The sequence below is a fragment of the Zalophus californianus genome, chromosome 10 (genome assembly GCF_009762305.2).
Source record: "Zalophus californianus isolate mZalCal1 chromosome 10, mZalCal1.pri.v2, whole genome shotgun sequence".
NCBI classification, from domain to species: domain Eukaryota; kingdom Metazoa; phylum Chordata; class Mammalia; order Carnivora; family Otariidae; genus Zalophus; species Zalophus californianus.
This window is the reverse complement of record NC_045604.1, coordinates 48,566,527-48,581,572: the sequence shown is the minus strand read 5'-3', so window position 1 is coordinate 48,581,572 and position 15,046 is coordinate 48,566,527. Positions and strand designations below refer to the sequence as shown.

The window sequence follows — 15,046 nt, the reverse complement described above, 5'->3', positions numbered from 1 at the left end:
ATAAATGTCTTTCTTTCTTTATATTCAAACATTGAATCTTTATGGAAATTTATAATTGAAAAATTAAACTGTCTACGAATAGGAAATTACTCCTTTTGTAATGGTAATTTTGACACATCTTTGAATTTGTTTTTAATTGTTTTTGTGGATTGAGAGAATATTGAACCTTCTTACCTCTAGGGTAGAGACATGTCCAGCACCACACTTACCCTTTTCTCTATTATAATAGAGAAAGTCCTTTATTAAAGATTTTAGAAATCACTTTAAATTAAAAAAAAAAATTTAAATCACTTTTAAAATACAGCTGCCCATTTCCGTCTCTCCTTAACATCCACAATTCTGCCCAAGGTGGGAAGGATTTTTAAGTTTTAACCCTTTTTATTTTCAATGGTATACTGTATATCTTAACTGCAGGGGTTTTTTTGGGGTTTTTTGGTTTTTTTTGTTTTTGTTTTTGTTTTTGTTTTCAAAAAATGGGAGGATAAAGAGCTTATTTCTCTAGAGGCTTCTGATGCTTGTGACTTCATTTGTTAATTTCCAATAAAAAAATTTTTGCTTAGCTTTATTATGCCAGTTATTCCCAGGCTTTCAAATTTAACTTTGTGTCTTTCACAAATTTTTTTTTCTAGTAAAAGGAACATACACATACTTAACTTTAAGAACTTTTCAAAGTGAGGGGCGCCTGGGTGGCTCAGTTGGTTGAGCATCTGCCTTTGGCTCTGGTCATGATCCCAGTGTCCTGGGATCGAGCCCCATGTCGGGCTCTCTGCTCAGCGGGGAGCCTGCTTCTCCCTCTTCCCTCTGCTGCTGCTCCCCCTGCTTGTGCTCTCTCTCTCTGTCAAATAAATAAATAAAATCTTTTTTTTAATAAATAAATAAAATCTTAAAAAAATTTTAAAAAGCTTTAAAAAAGACTTAAAGTGAGAGACTAGGTTATTTTTCATTATTAATACAGTATATAAAAATTTTCTTGTATGCTAATGATCATCAACTTTCTTGTTCTATTTAAGTTTCAACAGTTTTTGAAGAATAAAGTTAGTACCAATGAAAGGCTAGAAATTCTGGAAAATAACTAGAAATAACTTTTCTTCAAAGATTGAAGCTCTAGATAATATATATTAAATGTATCTAAAATTTTATTAATGTTTAAAAACAACTTTATTGGACCTCTGCTTGTGTGCACTCTCTCTCTCTTTCTAATAGATAAATAAAAATCTTAAAAGATTTTATTTATTTATTTGAGAGAGAGAATGAGATAGAGCATGAGAGGGGGGAGGGTCAGAGGGAGAAGCAGACTCCCTGCTGAGCAGGGAGCCCGATGTGGGACTCGATCCCAGGACTCCAGGATCATGACCTGAGCTAAAGGCAGTCGCTCAACCAACTGAGCCACCCAGGCACCCCTAAATAAAAATCTTTTTTAAAAATAAAAACACCTTGATTGCCATCTTTTTCCCCACACCATAATATTGCCACTTTATACTTCTATATCAGTTTTTATTTTATAAAAGGTTGTTACATAGTTCATTTGAAAATGTATGAGCTTTTTAAGGCTGCAGTTTTTTCATAAATTTGTTGTTGCCCTAGGTTATGAGCTTCTTGAGTTTGATGGTCTGTATCTTACATTTACCACTATTTCTTCCATCTAAGCTCTAATCACTGACATAGCACAAAACTCTCATGTTTTGTCCAGTGAGATACAGAAGATTATCTTAAAATTTAAAATATTGAGTAGTTGTTAAAAATTTCTATATCTGGCTCAAACTTGTTGGATTTAAAAGAAGTTAAACTATTCAGTAGAAGTGAAGCCTAAGAAATTGTTGCACAGTTATAGAGGATGGTAAATTTTTATTGACTGTGGTGAAAGTAAAAGTGTTTGAGCTAATTTTTGCTTTGCTAAAAGGATATAGTAGCCAGTTAAGCCATTAAGTCATTTTAACTGTCTGTAAACCGATGTAAGATACCTTCATTTTTTCAGGAAAGCTAATGCTGTTGTACTGATTTTTGTTTTCATGAGTAGCTAGAACCAGAATAGCCTTCCCATTATATTCTTTTTAACAAATACTTACTAAGCTTTTGCCATAGGTGAGTTATTGTGCTAGGTGCCAAGATTACAAAAACAAAATCTTGTTCTTGCCCTTAAGAAGCTCAGTCTCATACAAAACACAGCCACAAAACAGATGATGACAAAGCAGTTCAAACATTACTATGATATATGAGATATGCCCAGGATGCTGTAGGAATGTAGATCTGGGGGGAGACCTAACTCAGCTTTAAGTGGGAAAAATGAGGAAAAAAGAAACATGAATGGCTTCAGGAGACAGTGTCACCTGAGGCTTATTAATCTTAACAGGTGAGTCAAGGAGATGTGTCCACATAGAGGGTGAGGAAAAGTGTTCCAGGGGATGGAATGATCAAAGGATTAGGGTGGGAAGCAGTGTTTTTGCTTGGGGGAACATAAGTCATTTGGTGGTGTTGGGACATCAGATGGGAGACTGAAGAAGACAGTTTTTTAAAGATGTAGTTGTGTTGCATGAACCTATTAATTCAGTGTGCTGAGAATCATCATTTTAAGATAAAATTAAGATAAAAATCATTTTTATGATAAGAGAGATTTAAATAAAAATGACACCTTTTGTTTATCCCGAGGTCTCTGTTTTTTTGGCGGCTTCATCTATATAGGCAACCAGTATAAACACTACAAATGAATGTGTGTTTTTTAATCAGGATGAGAATCTTTCACAGTTCCTTCATTTTAATACTGAACATAATCTCTTTTTCTCAGTGAACCAGCATCACTGTTACTGAATGGTGTTTCTGATGACATAGGCAACCGACCTCTGACTTCACTGCTGTGCTTTAAGATGCTTCTGCTTTTTATACCACTGACAGCGGTGTGATTCACCCAGAGCTTCCTTTCTGTTCCTTTCTATTGCAGTTCTGCATTAGGAAATTGTAGTTATTTTGTTTACTTCTGTGTCCTCCACATACTAAACTATAAGCTTCAGAAGGGCAGAGATACCATGTCTGCCTTAGTCTCTGTTCTACTCCAGTACAAACAGCACAGTGCCCAGCACAAAACAGGTGTTCAGTAACTCTTTATCAAATGAATGAATTCAGTATGGTCTGTAGCCCAAAGAACTAAAGTAAACTGCTCTGTAGAAAGAAAAAGAGGAGAGAGTTCTAGTTCATCATATTATCTGTTCAGTACTGCATTTTATACTGCCAAATAATTGGAATATAATTATATATAATCCCCTATGAGGTTATCAAGGAAATAAGTTGAGAACCTATAATAGATTTATCATGATGACTATCACTTGTATTGTGCAATTTCATTAAAAAACTCCAGTCGGTAGAATGCTTTCTTAAAAAGTACTAATATTTAGACAAATACTTAGTAATAATAAGCTTTGTGGACTATACCAAAGTATTTTCTACAACTGCTTTACTATCATATTTCCTGAAATAGTTTCCACTGATAGGAGTCATAATCTCTCTTTGCTGTGGAACTCAAAACTGGATCTATTATCCTAAATGGAACTTAAGTACCAGTTAATAAACTTTGACTTAGGACAGGGATTTACCAGGAATTTTGCAAACAACTTTTTTATTACTGAAGATCTTTTAAGAAGTTGAATTTGTTGTTTTGGGGGATGTTTTGGAAATTTTCAGTGCTACAGAAGCCATTTGTGCATCCAGTAAAGATTTTAGAACTAATTTGTGTAATATATTTAGTAATGTACATGAAAATTCCTGAATTTGTCAGGTATCAATATAACCTCAAGTTAAATCACTTTTTAGTCCTCCATCAAATATCTTTAAATGTGTTGAACCATTTGACAACATGAGGGTCGTTTAGGGAGATTTTTCCATTTTTAAATATAACTTTTTAATATTTTTTCCCTCCCTGAAATTTCCTAAAATAACTGTAAGATATGCTTTGTATGAAAGAGATGAGATTTACTATTATTAAAGATTGTTCTTTAAAAAAAATATATAACTGAGATTATTTTATTAAAATGCTTAATTTTTTCCTGAGGAAATACATAATTTTAATATTGTCAAATATTAATCATTTTATGTGTTTTGTTTCTTTTTAAAATTCAGGCTTTCGTTAAAGATAGAACCAGGGACAAGCACACCACGCTCTGCTGCTTCAAGAGAAGATTTAGTAGGTCAGTGCATAGTTTTTTCTGACTACTGAATAATAGATCAGATAACCTAAAAAGAAAGAATATGCTCCAAAGTAAATAAATACTTAGCACATTTTATAATGCATGTAAAAATTTATTTTTGGTATTAAAATATATCACTTCTCTGGGTTTTTTTATTTGTTTTTTAATTAAGAAGTTGTTACTTGGAGTGTGTAGTAATGTACAAACTAATTAAGGAAAATAGATACAACAAACAAAATATAGATAAGTGTTTATGAATATCTGTTCTTTGTTTTATTAAGAATACACTGTCCTGGGGCACCTGGGTGGCTGTCGGTTAAACGTCTGCCTTCGGCTCAGGTCATGTTCCCCGGGTCTTGGGATCGAGTCCCACATTGGGCTCCCTGCTTAGTGGCGAATTGCTTCTCCTTCTACCCCCCACCCCCACCCCTGCTTGTGATCTCTCTCTCTCTCTCTCTCAAATAAATAAAATCTTTAAAAAAAAAAAAAAAAAGAATACACTGTTCTGGTCGATGAAGATTGATTACATTAAAATTTCTGTGGTCTGAGTGGAAAATTTTACTGATTAGAATATAGAAATCAGTTTTAGTAACATTTTAGAAATTTCTCTCTAATACTGGGCTAAGTACTGAAAATAATAAAAAATAGTCACAGTCCCATAATTTACCTGTTGCATTATAATGGGGGTAATATATGCATACCACACATAATTAAAAACATAAAATTGGAGAGAATTGTTCATTATTTAAGAAATTATTAATAAGTACCTTTTTTTAAATTTCAAAAGCAGACTTTGACACTAAGCTTCATAATATTACATACCCTATAAGTATTTGGAGTCCCATCCAATAAGATGTGGAGGAAGCAGGGGGACGAGCCATGATGGTATCTAGGGGGAGAGTACTATAAGCAGTGGAAAACATGGCAGTCTGAATCTCTTAAATTTGCTTTTGTTTTCATTGTTAAAGTGCTGTTTTGCAAATCTGTGTACTTTCCAAGTTCCGGTTTTTTTTAACTCCCGTAAGTCTGAACAGTGTCAATATAGATTGAAATTTCAATTTGAATGCTTGACTTGCCCTATATGCTCTTTCTCCAAGAAGAAGCTGAAACTAAGAGAGAGAAGCAATGTGTAAAATTAAATGAGCACTAGGGCGCCTGGGTGGCTCAGTTGGTTAAGCGTCTACCTTCAGCTCAGGTCATGATCCCAGGGTCCTGGGATTGAGCCCCATGTTGGGCTCCCTCTCAGTGGGGAGTCTGCTTCTCCCTCTCCCTCTGCCACTCCCCCTGCTTGTGTACACGTTCTCTCTCTCAAATGAATAAATAAAATCTTTTTTAAAAAATTAAAAATTAAAAAAAAATTAAATGAGCACTGAACTGGGACTCCTCTGAGTGATTAGTCCACGCATTATCTGTGATGTGATATCCTGAGCCCTTCTCTTCTATTTTAATGTTCGGTCAGTTAAATAGAATTAACAATATTATTATCTTAAAATTTAAACCATGTTTTATATTTTTTAATCAAAGGATTAAAAAAACAATCTTTTGAAACAGTCTGAAAATTTCTCTCTCTCTCTTTTTTGCATTTAACCGCTAGGTCCTGAAGTAGGAGCATCTCCACAAAGTGGAAGAAAAAGTGTGGCAGCTGAAGGAGCCCTGCTACCACAGACGCCGCCGTCCCCTCGGAACTTGATTCCCCATGGACACAGGAAGTGCCATAGCTTGGGCTATAAGTCAGCATTTTTCATTTTATCTTTCAGATTTTTAAGTTGTTTCCAGTTGGATTTATTTTCTATATATTTTATTAGTTAAGCGTAGTTTTATTTGTATAACAGCAGTTTTTTCCTGATTCAGTAAAATATTTTGTTTGCCTAGAAGCATTTAATTTTTCCTTTACCTTAATTTGGAAATAAGCTTCTCCCACTGCTTACCTTTGGGGGAGATAAATGAACTATATTATAGAGTATCATCATAAAGTCAGGAAAGCAATATCCCATTTTCCTTTTACAACTTTTACAGCAAAACAGTCATTGCTTGTCTTAATCAAAATAAGTCACCATAAAAAAAGGTCTATAAAAATTACTCCTTTTAGGGCACCTGCATGGCTTAGTCGTTAAGCATCTGCCTTCAGCTCAGGTCATGATCCCAGGGTTCTGGGATCGAGTCCCGCATCAGGCTCCCTGTTCAGCCAGGAGTCTGCTTCTCCCTCTCCCTCTGCCTGCCACTCTGCCTACTTGTGCTCACTCTATCTCTCTGTCAAATAAAATCTTTTTGGGGGAAAAAAATTACTCCTTTTATTCCTAAATATAATGAAAAGGAAGCTGATTTTTTTTGTTTAACATCATTACCTTTGCAAGATTGTTTACTCAAAATGGGGCCCATAGTTCACCTTTGCCATGATTTTTAAAATAGCTATTTTCCAAAAGTAAATGTGAAACAATTTTTTAATGGACCCAAGACTCAAGATGAAATTAAAATATTATCTCTGGCCTGGTCTGGTTTCCTAAAATACTTTCCCTAAACTGTTAATTTGAGGCTTTTATGGTAAAATCTGTGTGTTTATTAGTATGAGAATTCAGAAATCAGTTTAGGGTAGCAGGTAAATGTTCTGTATCTTGCATCTTTAGGAGTATCTTTTATATTCTGAATTAACAACAATAGTAAAAGATACAAAAAATATTTCTCTTTGTTTCCAGTTTCATTCATAAAATGAACACAGCCGAGTTTAAGAGTGCAACGTTCCCAAATGCAGGGCCAAGGCATCTATTAGACGACAGCGTCATGGAGCCCCATGCACCATCTCGAGGCCAAGCTGAAAGTTCTACTCTTTCTAGTGGAATATCAATAGGTGAGAACTACTTCTCTGAGAGGATTCAATTTATGAAAATGAGATTTAAAACTCAGCTGGAAAAAAGTCATTAACCCTAATATACATAGAGAAAATTTGATAAAAGCAAAGTAGCAATCAGATATAGGATCATCTTTCTGGTACCTACTAAAGTTAATAAATCATGATGTTTTAAAAGCTGCTTAATGTTTTTGACTCCAAAAGGGGAGGCATTTGAGGAATGATGGGAAAAGGTGGTGGACTGTTTGAATTGGTTACATCATGCAGTTTGGTTGTAGGAATGGGAAAAGGGGTAGAGTGGGTATACTCCCAGTTTCTGGATGATGGTACTATTGCCATGATAGAAAAGACCAGAAGAGCAAGCATTTGTAGGTGGTGAGGTATTTGTGAAGGATGACTGGGTTTGAGGAGTTAGGAATCCTGTTTTGGACCTGTTTGGTCCACATGGAGTTGTCCGATAGGTAACTGAATACATGACACTTGAGCTCAGTGGGTTCAGGTTAGGTCTGTAGGTATTAAGCATAGGAGTTCGCATATGTAGCATAGTATTTCAAGCCATGGGATTGGTTGAGGTCACCAAGGAAGAGAATGTAAAAAAAATAAGAGAAGACATGCTAACATTTAGAGGTCTGTTTAATTATTTTTATTTATTTTTTTTAAGATTTATTTATTTTAAAGAGATAACACAAGCAGGAGGGGCAGAGGGAGGAGAGAGAATCTCAAGCAAACTCCATGCTGAGCACAGAGCCTGACACAGGGCTCAATCTCACGACCATGAGATCACAACCTGACCTGAAACCAAGACTGCATGCTTAACCTACTGCACCACCCAGGTGCCCCTAGTATTTTTTTTAAAAAAAGATGAGCCATCAGAGGAAATATGAAGGAGGGATCAGTGAAATACGAATAAAAATCAGGGTGTGGTATCACAAAAGCCCAGTAGAGGAAGTATCTCCAGGAAGAGGGAGGTATTTAATGTATCACTATCAAATGCAAGAAAAAGAAAAGAAGAGAATGGGAATTGATCAGTGCATTTGGCAAGATAGAAGTCATTGGTGACCTTGATAAGAGTTGCTTCATAGAATAGTGGAGTCAGAGCCCTGACTGGAGTAGATTGAAGAATGAGAGGCCAGGGAATAGAGATGAAGGGGACCAGAAAATCACGACCATGCTGGAAAGGGATGTGAGGTTGTGAGGAAAATTTGTTATTACTTCCTAAACTTCTTTATTTTCTGAATCTTAAAATGAGCATTATTTCTTTTGATTATTAGAAAAACCTTCTTATTTTTAAAAAAGGAATAAAGGAAGAAAATATCTTCCTCTCTGGTTAAGTGCCAGGTTGCTCAGGGGCTAAGCCTGTTATTGTTAATAGGGATCATCTGAATATTGATGCATAGCCAATAGAAAGAAATTCAGGGAGTTCATTTTCTTAAACAAATTGACTTCCTTAACCCTTGAGAGTTCCAAACCCTGTAAACAAAATTGATTTAGAGCTTTCCAGCACCATTCAGCAGTTCTTTAATTCCAAAGTGCAAATGATGATATGATGACAAAATTCACAAAAAAGAAGACAAGTTGGCCCCTCAAATACCTCTTCATTAATGCTATAAGCTGTCATTATGCAAATATCAACCTCAACTTGAAAACAATACGCGGAGTAATTTTGCAAAAGGGAGAAAGAACTTTCTTCCCATTAAATTAGTAAATTTGTTACACTATGGAATCTAGCATGCCACTTAAACCAAAAAATAATTTTTTAAATTACAGCTTTCAAGTATATATAATATTGGACTTTTCCCCATCATGAATTTTATAATGATAATTCTTTAGTTTATCTGTGGCTTTTACTTTCCACTGATGTTCTGTTGGTTATCACAAGATTGTTATTTATCTCGTTATTTCATTCAGTTACAGTTAGTCTCTTCCTGTTCTAAAAGAAAGGCCTCCATACTGAGACACTATTTTAGGGACGCCTGGCTGACTTAGTTGGTAGAGTGTGCAACTCTTGATCTTGGGGTTGTGAGTTCAAGCCCCACATTCGGTGTAGAGATTACTTAAAAATAAAAAATCTTTTTAAAAAAAAGAAGAGACTATTTTAATTTTTGCCTTTGTGTTTATTTTTTATTCTAAGGCTGTTAAGTGGGTAAACAGTAAAGACTGTACATTCTTGTTTATAAATTAGAACATTAGACATAGATATTACCTTGCATGGTTTATTGTTTTCAAGCTATATATTCTGGAAGGAAAGTAAATTTATAACCATAAATGGTAGATGTTACACACACACACACACACACACAATTTATAATCACAAAAGGGTTTTTTCCTTAGCTGTAACTTTAATATACACTATTAGTCTATACCATGGAGATTTTGAGAAGGTACTCCAGAGAAATTAACCAGTGCTTGGGACAGTGGCCTCTAACATTTTCTAATGTGGTAGAGACGTCTTAGATAACCTCAAGTGGTCTTGCCTAGCTAAGAGAAGCATACCCACTCTGAGTTTTATGCTTGTAGAAAAACTTATATTTTCTACAAATAAGACTAATTATGATTGATTTTTCAGTCTTTACCACATAATGCTACAAATCAAAAGAGAATCTATAAGACCCTACCACTACCAACAGAATAGTTCCAGTTTCTCATCTGAACCACACAACAAGAAAATTTTTTCTGTTATTGTTACTCAGTTTTTCCAAGGATAGTATGTATGTAACTAGTGCCACTCTAAATACATAAACAAGGTTTAATCCATCACATACAATGCGTACCTTTTACCATTGGAGTTTGTGTCTCTTATGGAACACTGGTATGAAAAGTCTGATAGACAGTTCAACTTGATATATTAAAGACAGATTAATCATCAGTTTTGTTGAGAGCCAGAATTATCTTTAAACTTTTAAATCAGTGTAAGCTGTTTTGAACTTTCCAAATTTATTCCCCTCAGTTTTTTCTTTAGCTAACGTAAAACTTTTTTAGCTGCTATTCTGGCTATAAAGAGAAAGTTTTTAGATTGTTAACAGCACCATTTTTTTTTTTAGGGATTCCATCCTGTTCTACCTTGCCTCTGAAGGCAAAAATTAAATTTCATTAAGCTTTTTATCCTTAGGGTAGTAAAAGGTTTTAAAAGGAATACAAAAGGGAAAATATGGCATGAACCTCTAAGAATTTCACAATTATATTGGTCTTAAATTTTGACAAAAATTTTGAAATTTTGAAAAATTTTGTGCTTAGGGTACATTCTCTGATGGTAGAAAATTGTTTATTAACATAATGAATCTGAGCTATAAGTAGCTCTACAAAAATGTCTTATGCTATTTTGTTATTTTAGATAGTCTTGTCAACCAAATTCCAACATATTGCAGAATGAGCCTAGCAGCATTAATACTCGAATGAAGAATTAATATGTGGATGTTCACCCACAAATAACATGACTGTCATTTTATAAGTACAGTTAAAGAATTTATTTTTAAAATACGAAATTTAAACTGTAATTCTGATGTTTTAAAAATAGAATAACTTTTGATTTTAGGTAGCAGTGATGGTTCTGAACTAAGTGAAGAGACCTCATGGCCTGCTTTTGAAAGGTAAGAAGAATCGTTCATTTGAACTGCTTCAAGTTTAGTTTGTCTTTCTTAAAAGATATGATCATATGCATTTTAACAGGTAATATTTGTTAACATGTCTCTAAGGGACTATTTATAAGCTTCCAACTGAAGCTTATAAATTAGACATTGGCAGAAATTAGAAGTTGATATTTAAGTCTAAGCTAATAAATAAAGGTTTATTTGGTGACTTGACATATATTTGAATTTTAATACCTTTAAAATTATAAATTTAAAATCATAATAACCAGTCATAGTCAACTGAAATACTGTAAGTCATGATCCCTTCTCCTTTCTTTATTACTTTAAGTTTTAAAAGTTGTCATCTGTCTACAGCAGATATCATACTATATTGATCTTCGAATGTAAGATCTTCTTAAAAATGTAGCCAAACAGTGCAAATAATTTATTTACTAAATATCAATTAGGACTTTTATATTGTCTTTTGACCATTTCAGTTCTTCCATGTTCATATTTACAGGATGCTTGACTCTTGCCAAAATAATTGCTCCCTTTTGTATATAAACTGAGCAACCTAAATTTCTAAGCAGTAGAGTGTCATTTAGATTGAATTTTGAGTGCCATATTAAAATTGATGGAAATGAAAATAGTTACCTAACTCTGTATCAATCACTTTTTTAGTAGAAAACAATTTTATTAACTATCCGTAACGATATTGGAATTGGTTAATATCATGCTGTTTATTGGAATATTCTTGTTCTTAATGAAACTTCGTGAAGATTTCTCTCTGTTATGTGATTAAGATTTTATTTGTAAATCCAGCATTTCAGAGTACTCTTGAGCCTTTCTACTGTAGTTATCAGAGTTCCCAAGTCTTATTCTTTGTTTTTGGGGGGGCCTTAACAACTTGTTTTTGCATACTATTTCTCTTCCAACTTTTACATTCAGTCTCTTTATTAGGGTTTGCCTGAAATGAGAAAAACACAAGTTGCCTCTGGCATGCTGTCAGTACAAGTGATTTCAGTTCTTTTCTTCCAGGAAGAGCATCATATGTTGATTATAGAGTGTATTGTAATCTTTAGATAAAAAACATGGATGGAAAAAATCATTTCTCAGTTTGCATGCATTATAAAGTGAATAACCAGGATGGTGGTGTGTGCAGTAATCTGTTCTCATCCCAGCAGGTTACGTTTGAAGACAGTATTTAATGGTGTTACCTTCACATCTCAAAACGATGTCTTTCTTTTACAACAAATGGTTTGCTTTGCAGACATTTGCAGCTTAAAAAAATCTGTACTTGTGCCAAGTTTAAATCTGTGGCTCTGGGAACATTTTGAGAGCAAATTAATGCTTCCCAGCAAGATTCAGACATGGAATAATAAAAAGTAAATAAAGAACTAGGGTTTTTAAAATACTGCTTGTAGATAGTGAATTTGAAAATAGTTCTCTGAATGTTAAACATACCACCCTCTGTCCTTATTTTCTACAGAGACATCAAATATGTTGCTGCTTAAGTTGCTAAAATAATGCTTTTTTGCTTTAAATAACATTTATCAACAGTGTTACCTTTGGCTTTTCCCAGGCAAAGAAGTGTTGGTGTTTCTATGTGTGTGTGTTTATTTCCTTTGTTAAGTATTACATGCCATTTTGGATAAATAGTATCTCAGACCATTTTTATCATTTATTGGCTTTATCATTTATTTCAGTTGATGTGGAAATAAAATAATGCTTTTATTACTCAGCTTATCTCTTTTATTAGTTTTCTTGGATTTAACGTAAAGGATAGAGAGGAAGATATAGGTGTTTAGACCACATTAATTTTAAGTTTACAGCCCACATTGCTTTTAGGTGTCTTCATAGGGACATATAATAAAAATGAGTTATTTATATAAATCCAGATACCATTTTTAAACTGTAATCCAAGAACTGGAATAGAAACAAAAGGATTTTTGAAGTATTATCCAGGTTTTGATAGTACTGGTTATAACTCTAATTATTTTAGCAGATTTGTGAGAGCAAATGTATATGAAATGTGTGGTATATCCTAACACCTGTATTTCTAGAGTCAGTAGTAGAAGAAAACACCTTTTTTTAAATCTGTGCTGCATGCTTAAGAAAAGAGGAGCAACCACATACTGTCCTTTTGTAGGATTTAGAAAGCTGTCTTACAGGAAGAAATTATTACATTGTTCTAGGTATTGATGATTGTGTGAATAAAAGCATATGTAATATATACAATTTATAATGGAATCCAACAGGAACAGATTATACCATTCTCTCGGCCCGGTGACACGAGTGGCACGAAATGGCCATCGAAGCCACGTGAAGGCCAGCAGGTACAATCCCCCTGCATTCAGGGGTCACAGAACTCCCCTCTGGTGTTGGTGATTGGCTAAATGGGTGTGATCTCACAGTATCCCTGTTCTTTCTCAACTAATTAGTTTAAAAACTAAAAAAATGCCCACAAAAGCTTTCTTGCCAAGATTTAATCTAGAGATAAATTTGAACTTCTCTTTCTGATCCACTGAGCTAATTGCAGAATAATTCCAACTTGGTGGCCTTAGAACTGCACAGGTCTCTGTAATGCTGCTGGTTCTTGGATAAGCATTATTTAAAGGCTGCTGTCACAGCATTTACTTTGCTAGTAAGGCTCCATTCAATTTATCTTTGTTAAGAATTTTTCATATAAACTGCAGGACCTGAATGTAGACAAGTCTCAGTAAATAATGTTTGTGCTTTTAAACTCATTTTTGTTCAGTGGTTTATTAGTTAAACCAGGTCTCTTTCTGCACCATTTTAGCCACGGAAGGAAATGAGAATGTTAGATTGATGTGAGGCTGGAGGTTACTGGTAATGTGTAATCAGCCACTTCATAATACAACACATACAATAGCCAACTTCAGAAGTAAACTTTTTGTCAATTTGGTGTCTAATCTCTTTGTGTATACCCTGAATATAAATAGCAATAGCATGAAATTTCTAGTGGTCTCTAGGTTTTTAAGTCACTTTGAAGACACCTAAATAATCATAAAGAGAGAAACTGGCAAACTTCAGTTTTCTTCCCTGTTGTAGGAATTCTGCATATCATGTCAGATCCCCAAAGAATGGCAGATAATTTTATTAGTGTGTATGTTTTAATTGACTCGTAGAAGTTATTGTTGTTTTAAATATAGGACCTTAAGTCAGTTGGGGAAAGATATTTAAATGTTTGGTTATTTTGTGGTGGTTTTCTTAAGATACATGAAAAGGAAATCTTGAGTTTGGGAGTTACTCCTTCCTTGGAGAGCTGTTAGGTTATTTTTTTTTTTATAAAGATTTTTATTTATTTGAGAGAGAGAGAGAGAGAGAGAGAGAGAGTGAGCGTGAGAGGGGGGAGGGTCAGAGGGAGAAGCAGACTCCCTGCCGAGCAGGGAGCCCGATGTGGGACTCGATCCCAGGACTCCAGGATCATGACCTGAGCCGAAGGCAGTCGCTTAACCAACTGAGCCACCCAGGTGTCTCAGAGCTGTTAGGTTATAATCAAACACTACGCATTGACAGCATTTAAATGTTATTACAATTTACTGCAGTACCCTAGTTTTTTAAATATGTTGTTATTGCCTATATTACTTCTCTCACCTATTTTAGAATTAAATTCAGCATGGGTTTTCTTTTTCTTTTCCTTTTTTTGAGCCTCTGCTCTTTTTATTTTGAGTTTTATATGCTTAAATACTTTTTAACAAAAAGAATCCTCACCTTTCCTACCAGGACTTAAAGTATTTAAGGGGAAAAAAGTTTACAGCAGTGATGCAAATGTGGCATGTTAAAAAGAAGGGAAAGTCTTAAATCCTTAATTTAATCTTGACTAAAGTGAATTACTCTATTCTTTCTAAATTATACTTGTTCAGTTATGTAATAAAGTGCATTTTTTAACCATCTGTTGACTTTAATAACTTCCTGATTAAACTTTTATGACAGCTTATAAATTTCAGCAGAGTAAGCCTTTATAATTGTCAGTGTCTTCTAATGCTAAATACATTAATGAAGTTTTAAAACTAAGAGTAATTACATTTCATTTAAGTACCTGCTTTGTAACTGCTATACACAAAAGGTCTTACATGTTCTTTTCTTCATTCCATTATTATAGTTCTGCAGAATCAGAAGATTTGGCAGTACATTTATATCCAGGAGCTGTCACTATTCAAGGTGTTCTCAGGAGAAAAACTTTGTTAAAAGAAGGCAAAAAGCCTACAGTAAGATATTATTGTATTATATTTTAACACACTTCCAAAAATAAGCAAACATACAGGACCCTAAAAAAATATGAAAACAATGAAATAAAACCAGATGTATGGTACACTTGAATAATTGAAAATGCACATTTGCCTCGCGTGTTTCTTAATTTAGACTTCAGTTAGATCATACATTGAGGGTGTGTCCATCAAGGTGCTCCTGTACCCCTCTCTGTCCCCTAGTGTAGT

General features: G+C 34.2%; 1 protein-coding gene across 7 annotated transcripts in view; it reads left to right on the top strand.

Moving 5' to 3' along the window:
* RALGPS2 (Ral GEF with PH domain and SH3 binding motif 2) overlaps positions 1-15,046 on the top strand; it is a 153,269-nt gene that overhangs the window by 118,481 nt on the left and 19,742 nt on the right. For 5 of the 7 annotated variants that reach the window (XM_027613996.2, XM_027613997.2, XM_027613998.2 and 2 more), the window contains 6 exons: positions 4,108-4,175; positions 5,770-5,905; positions 6,869-7,020; positions 10,553-10,607; positions 12,845-12,922; positions 14,713-14,818. In XM_027613996.2, the coding sequence (XP_027469797.1) occupies positions 4,108-4,175; positions 5,770-5,905; positions 6,869-7,020; positions 10,553-10,607; positions 12,845-12,922; positions 14,713-14,818 (595 nt within the window). The remainder of the gene's footprint in view (positions 1-4,107; positions 4,176-5,769; positions 5,906-6,868; positions 7,021-10,552; positions 10,608-12,844; positions 12,923-14,712; positions 14,819-15,046) is intronic. The other 2 variants (XM_027613999.2, XM_027614000.2) reach the window with 1 other exon arrangement.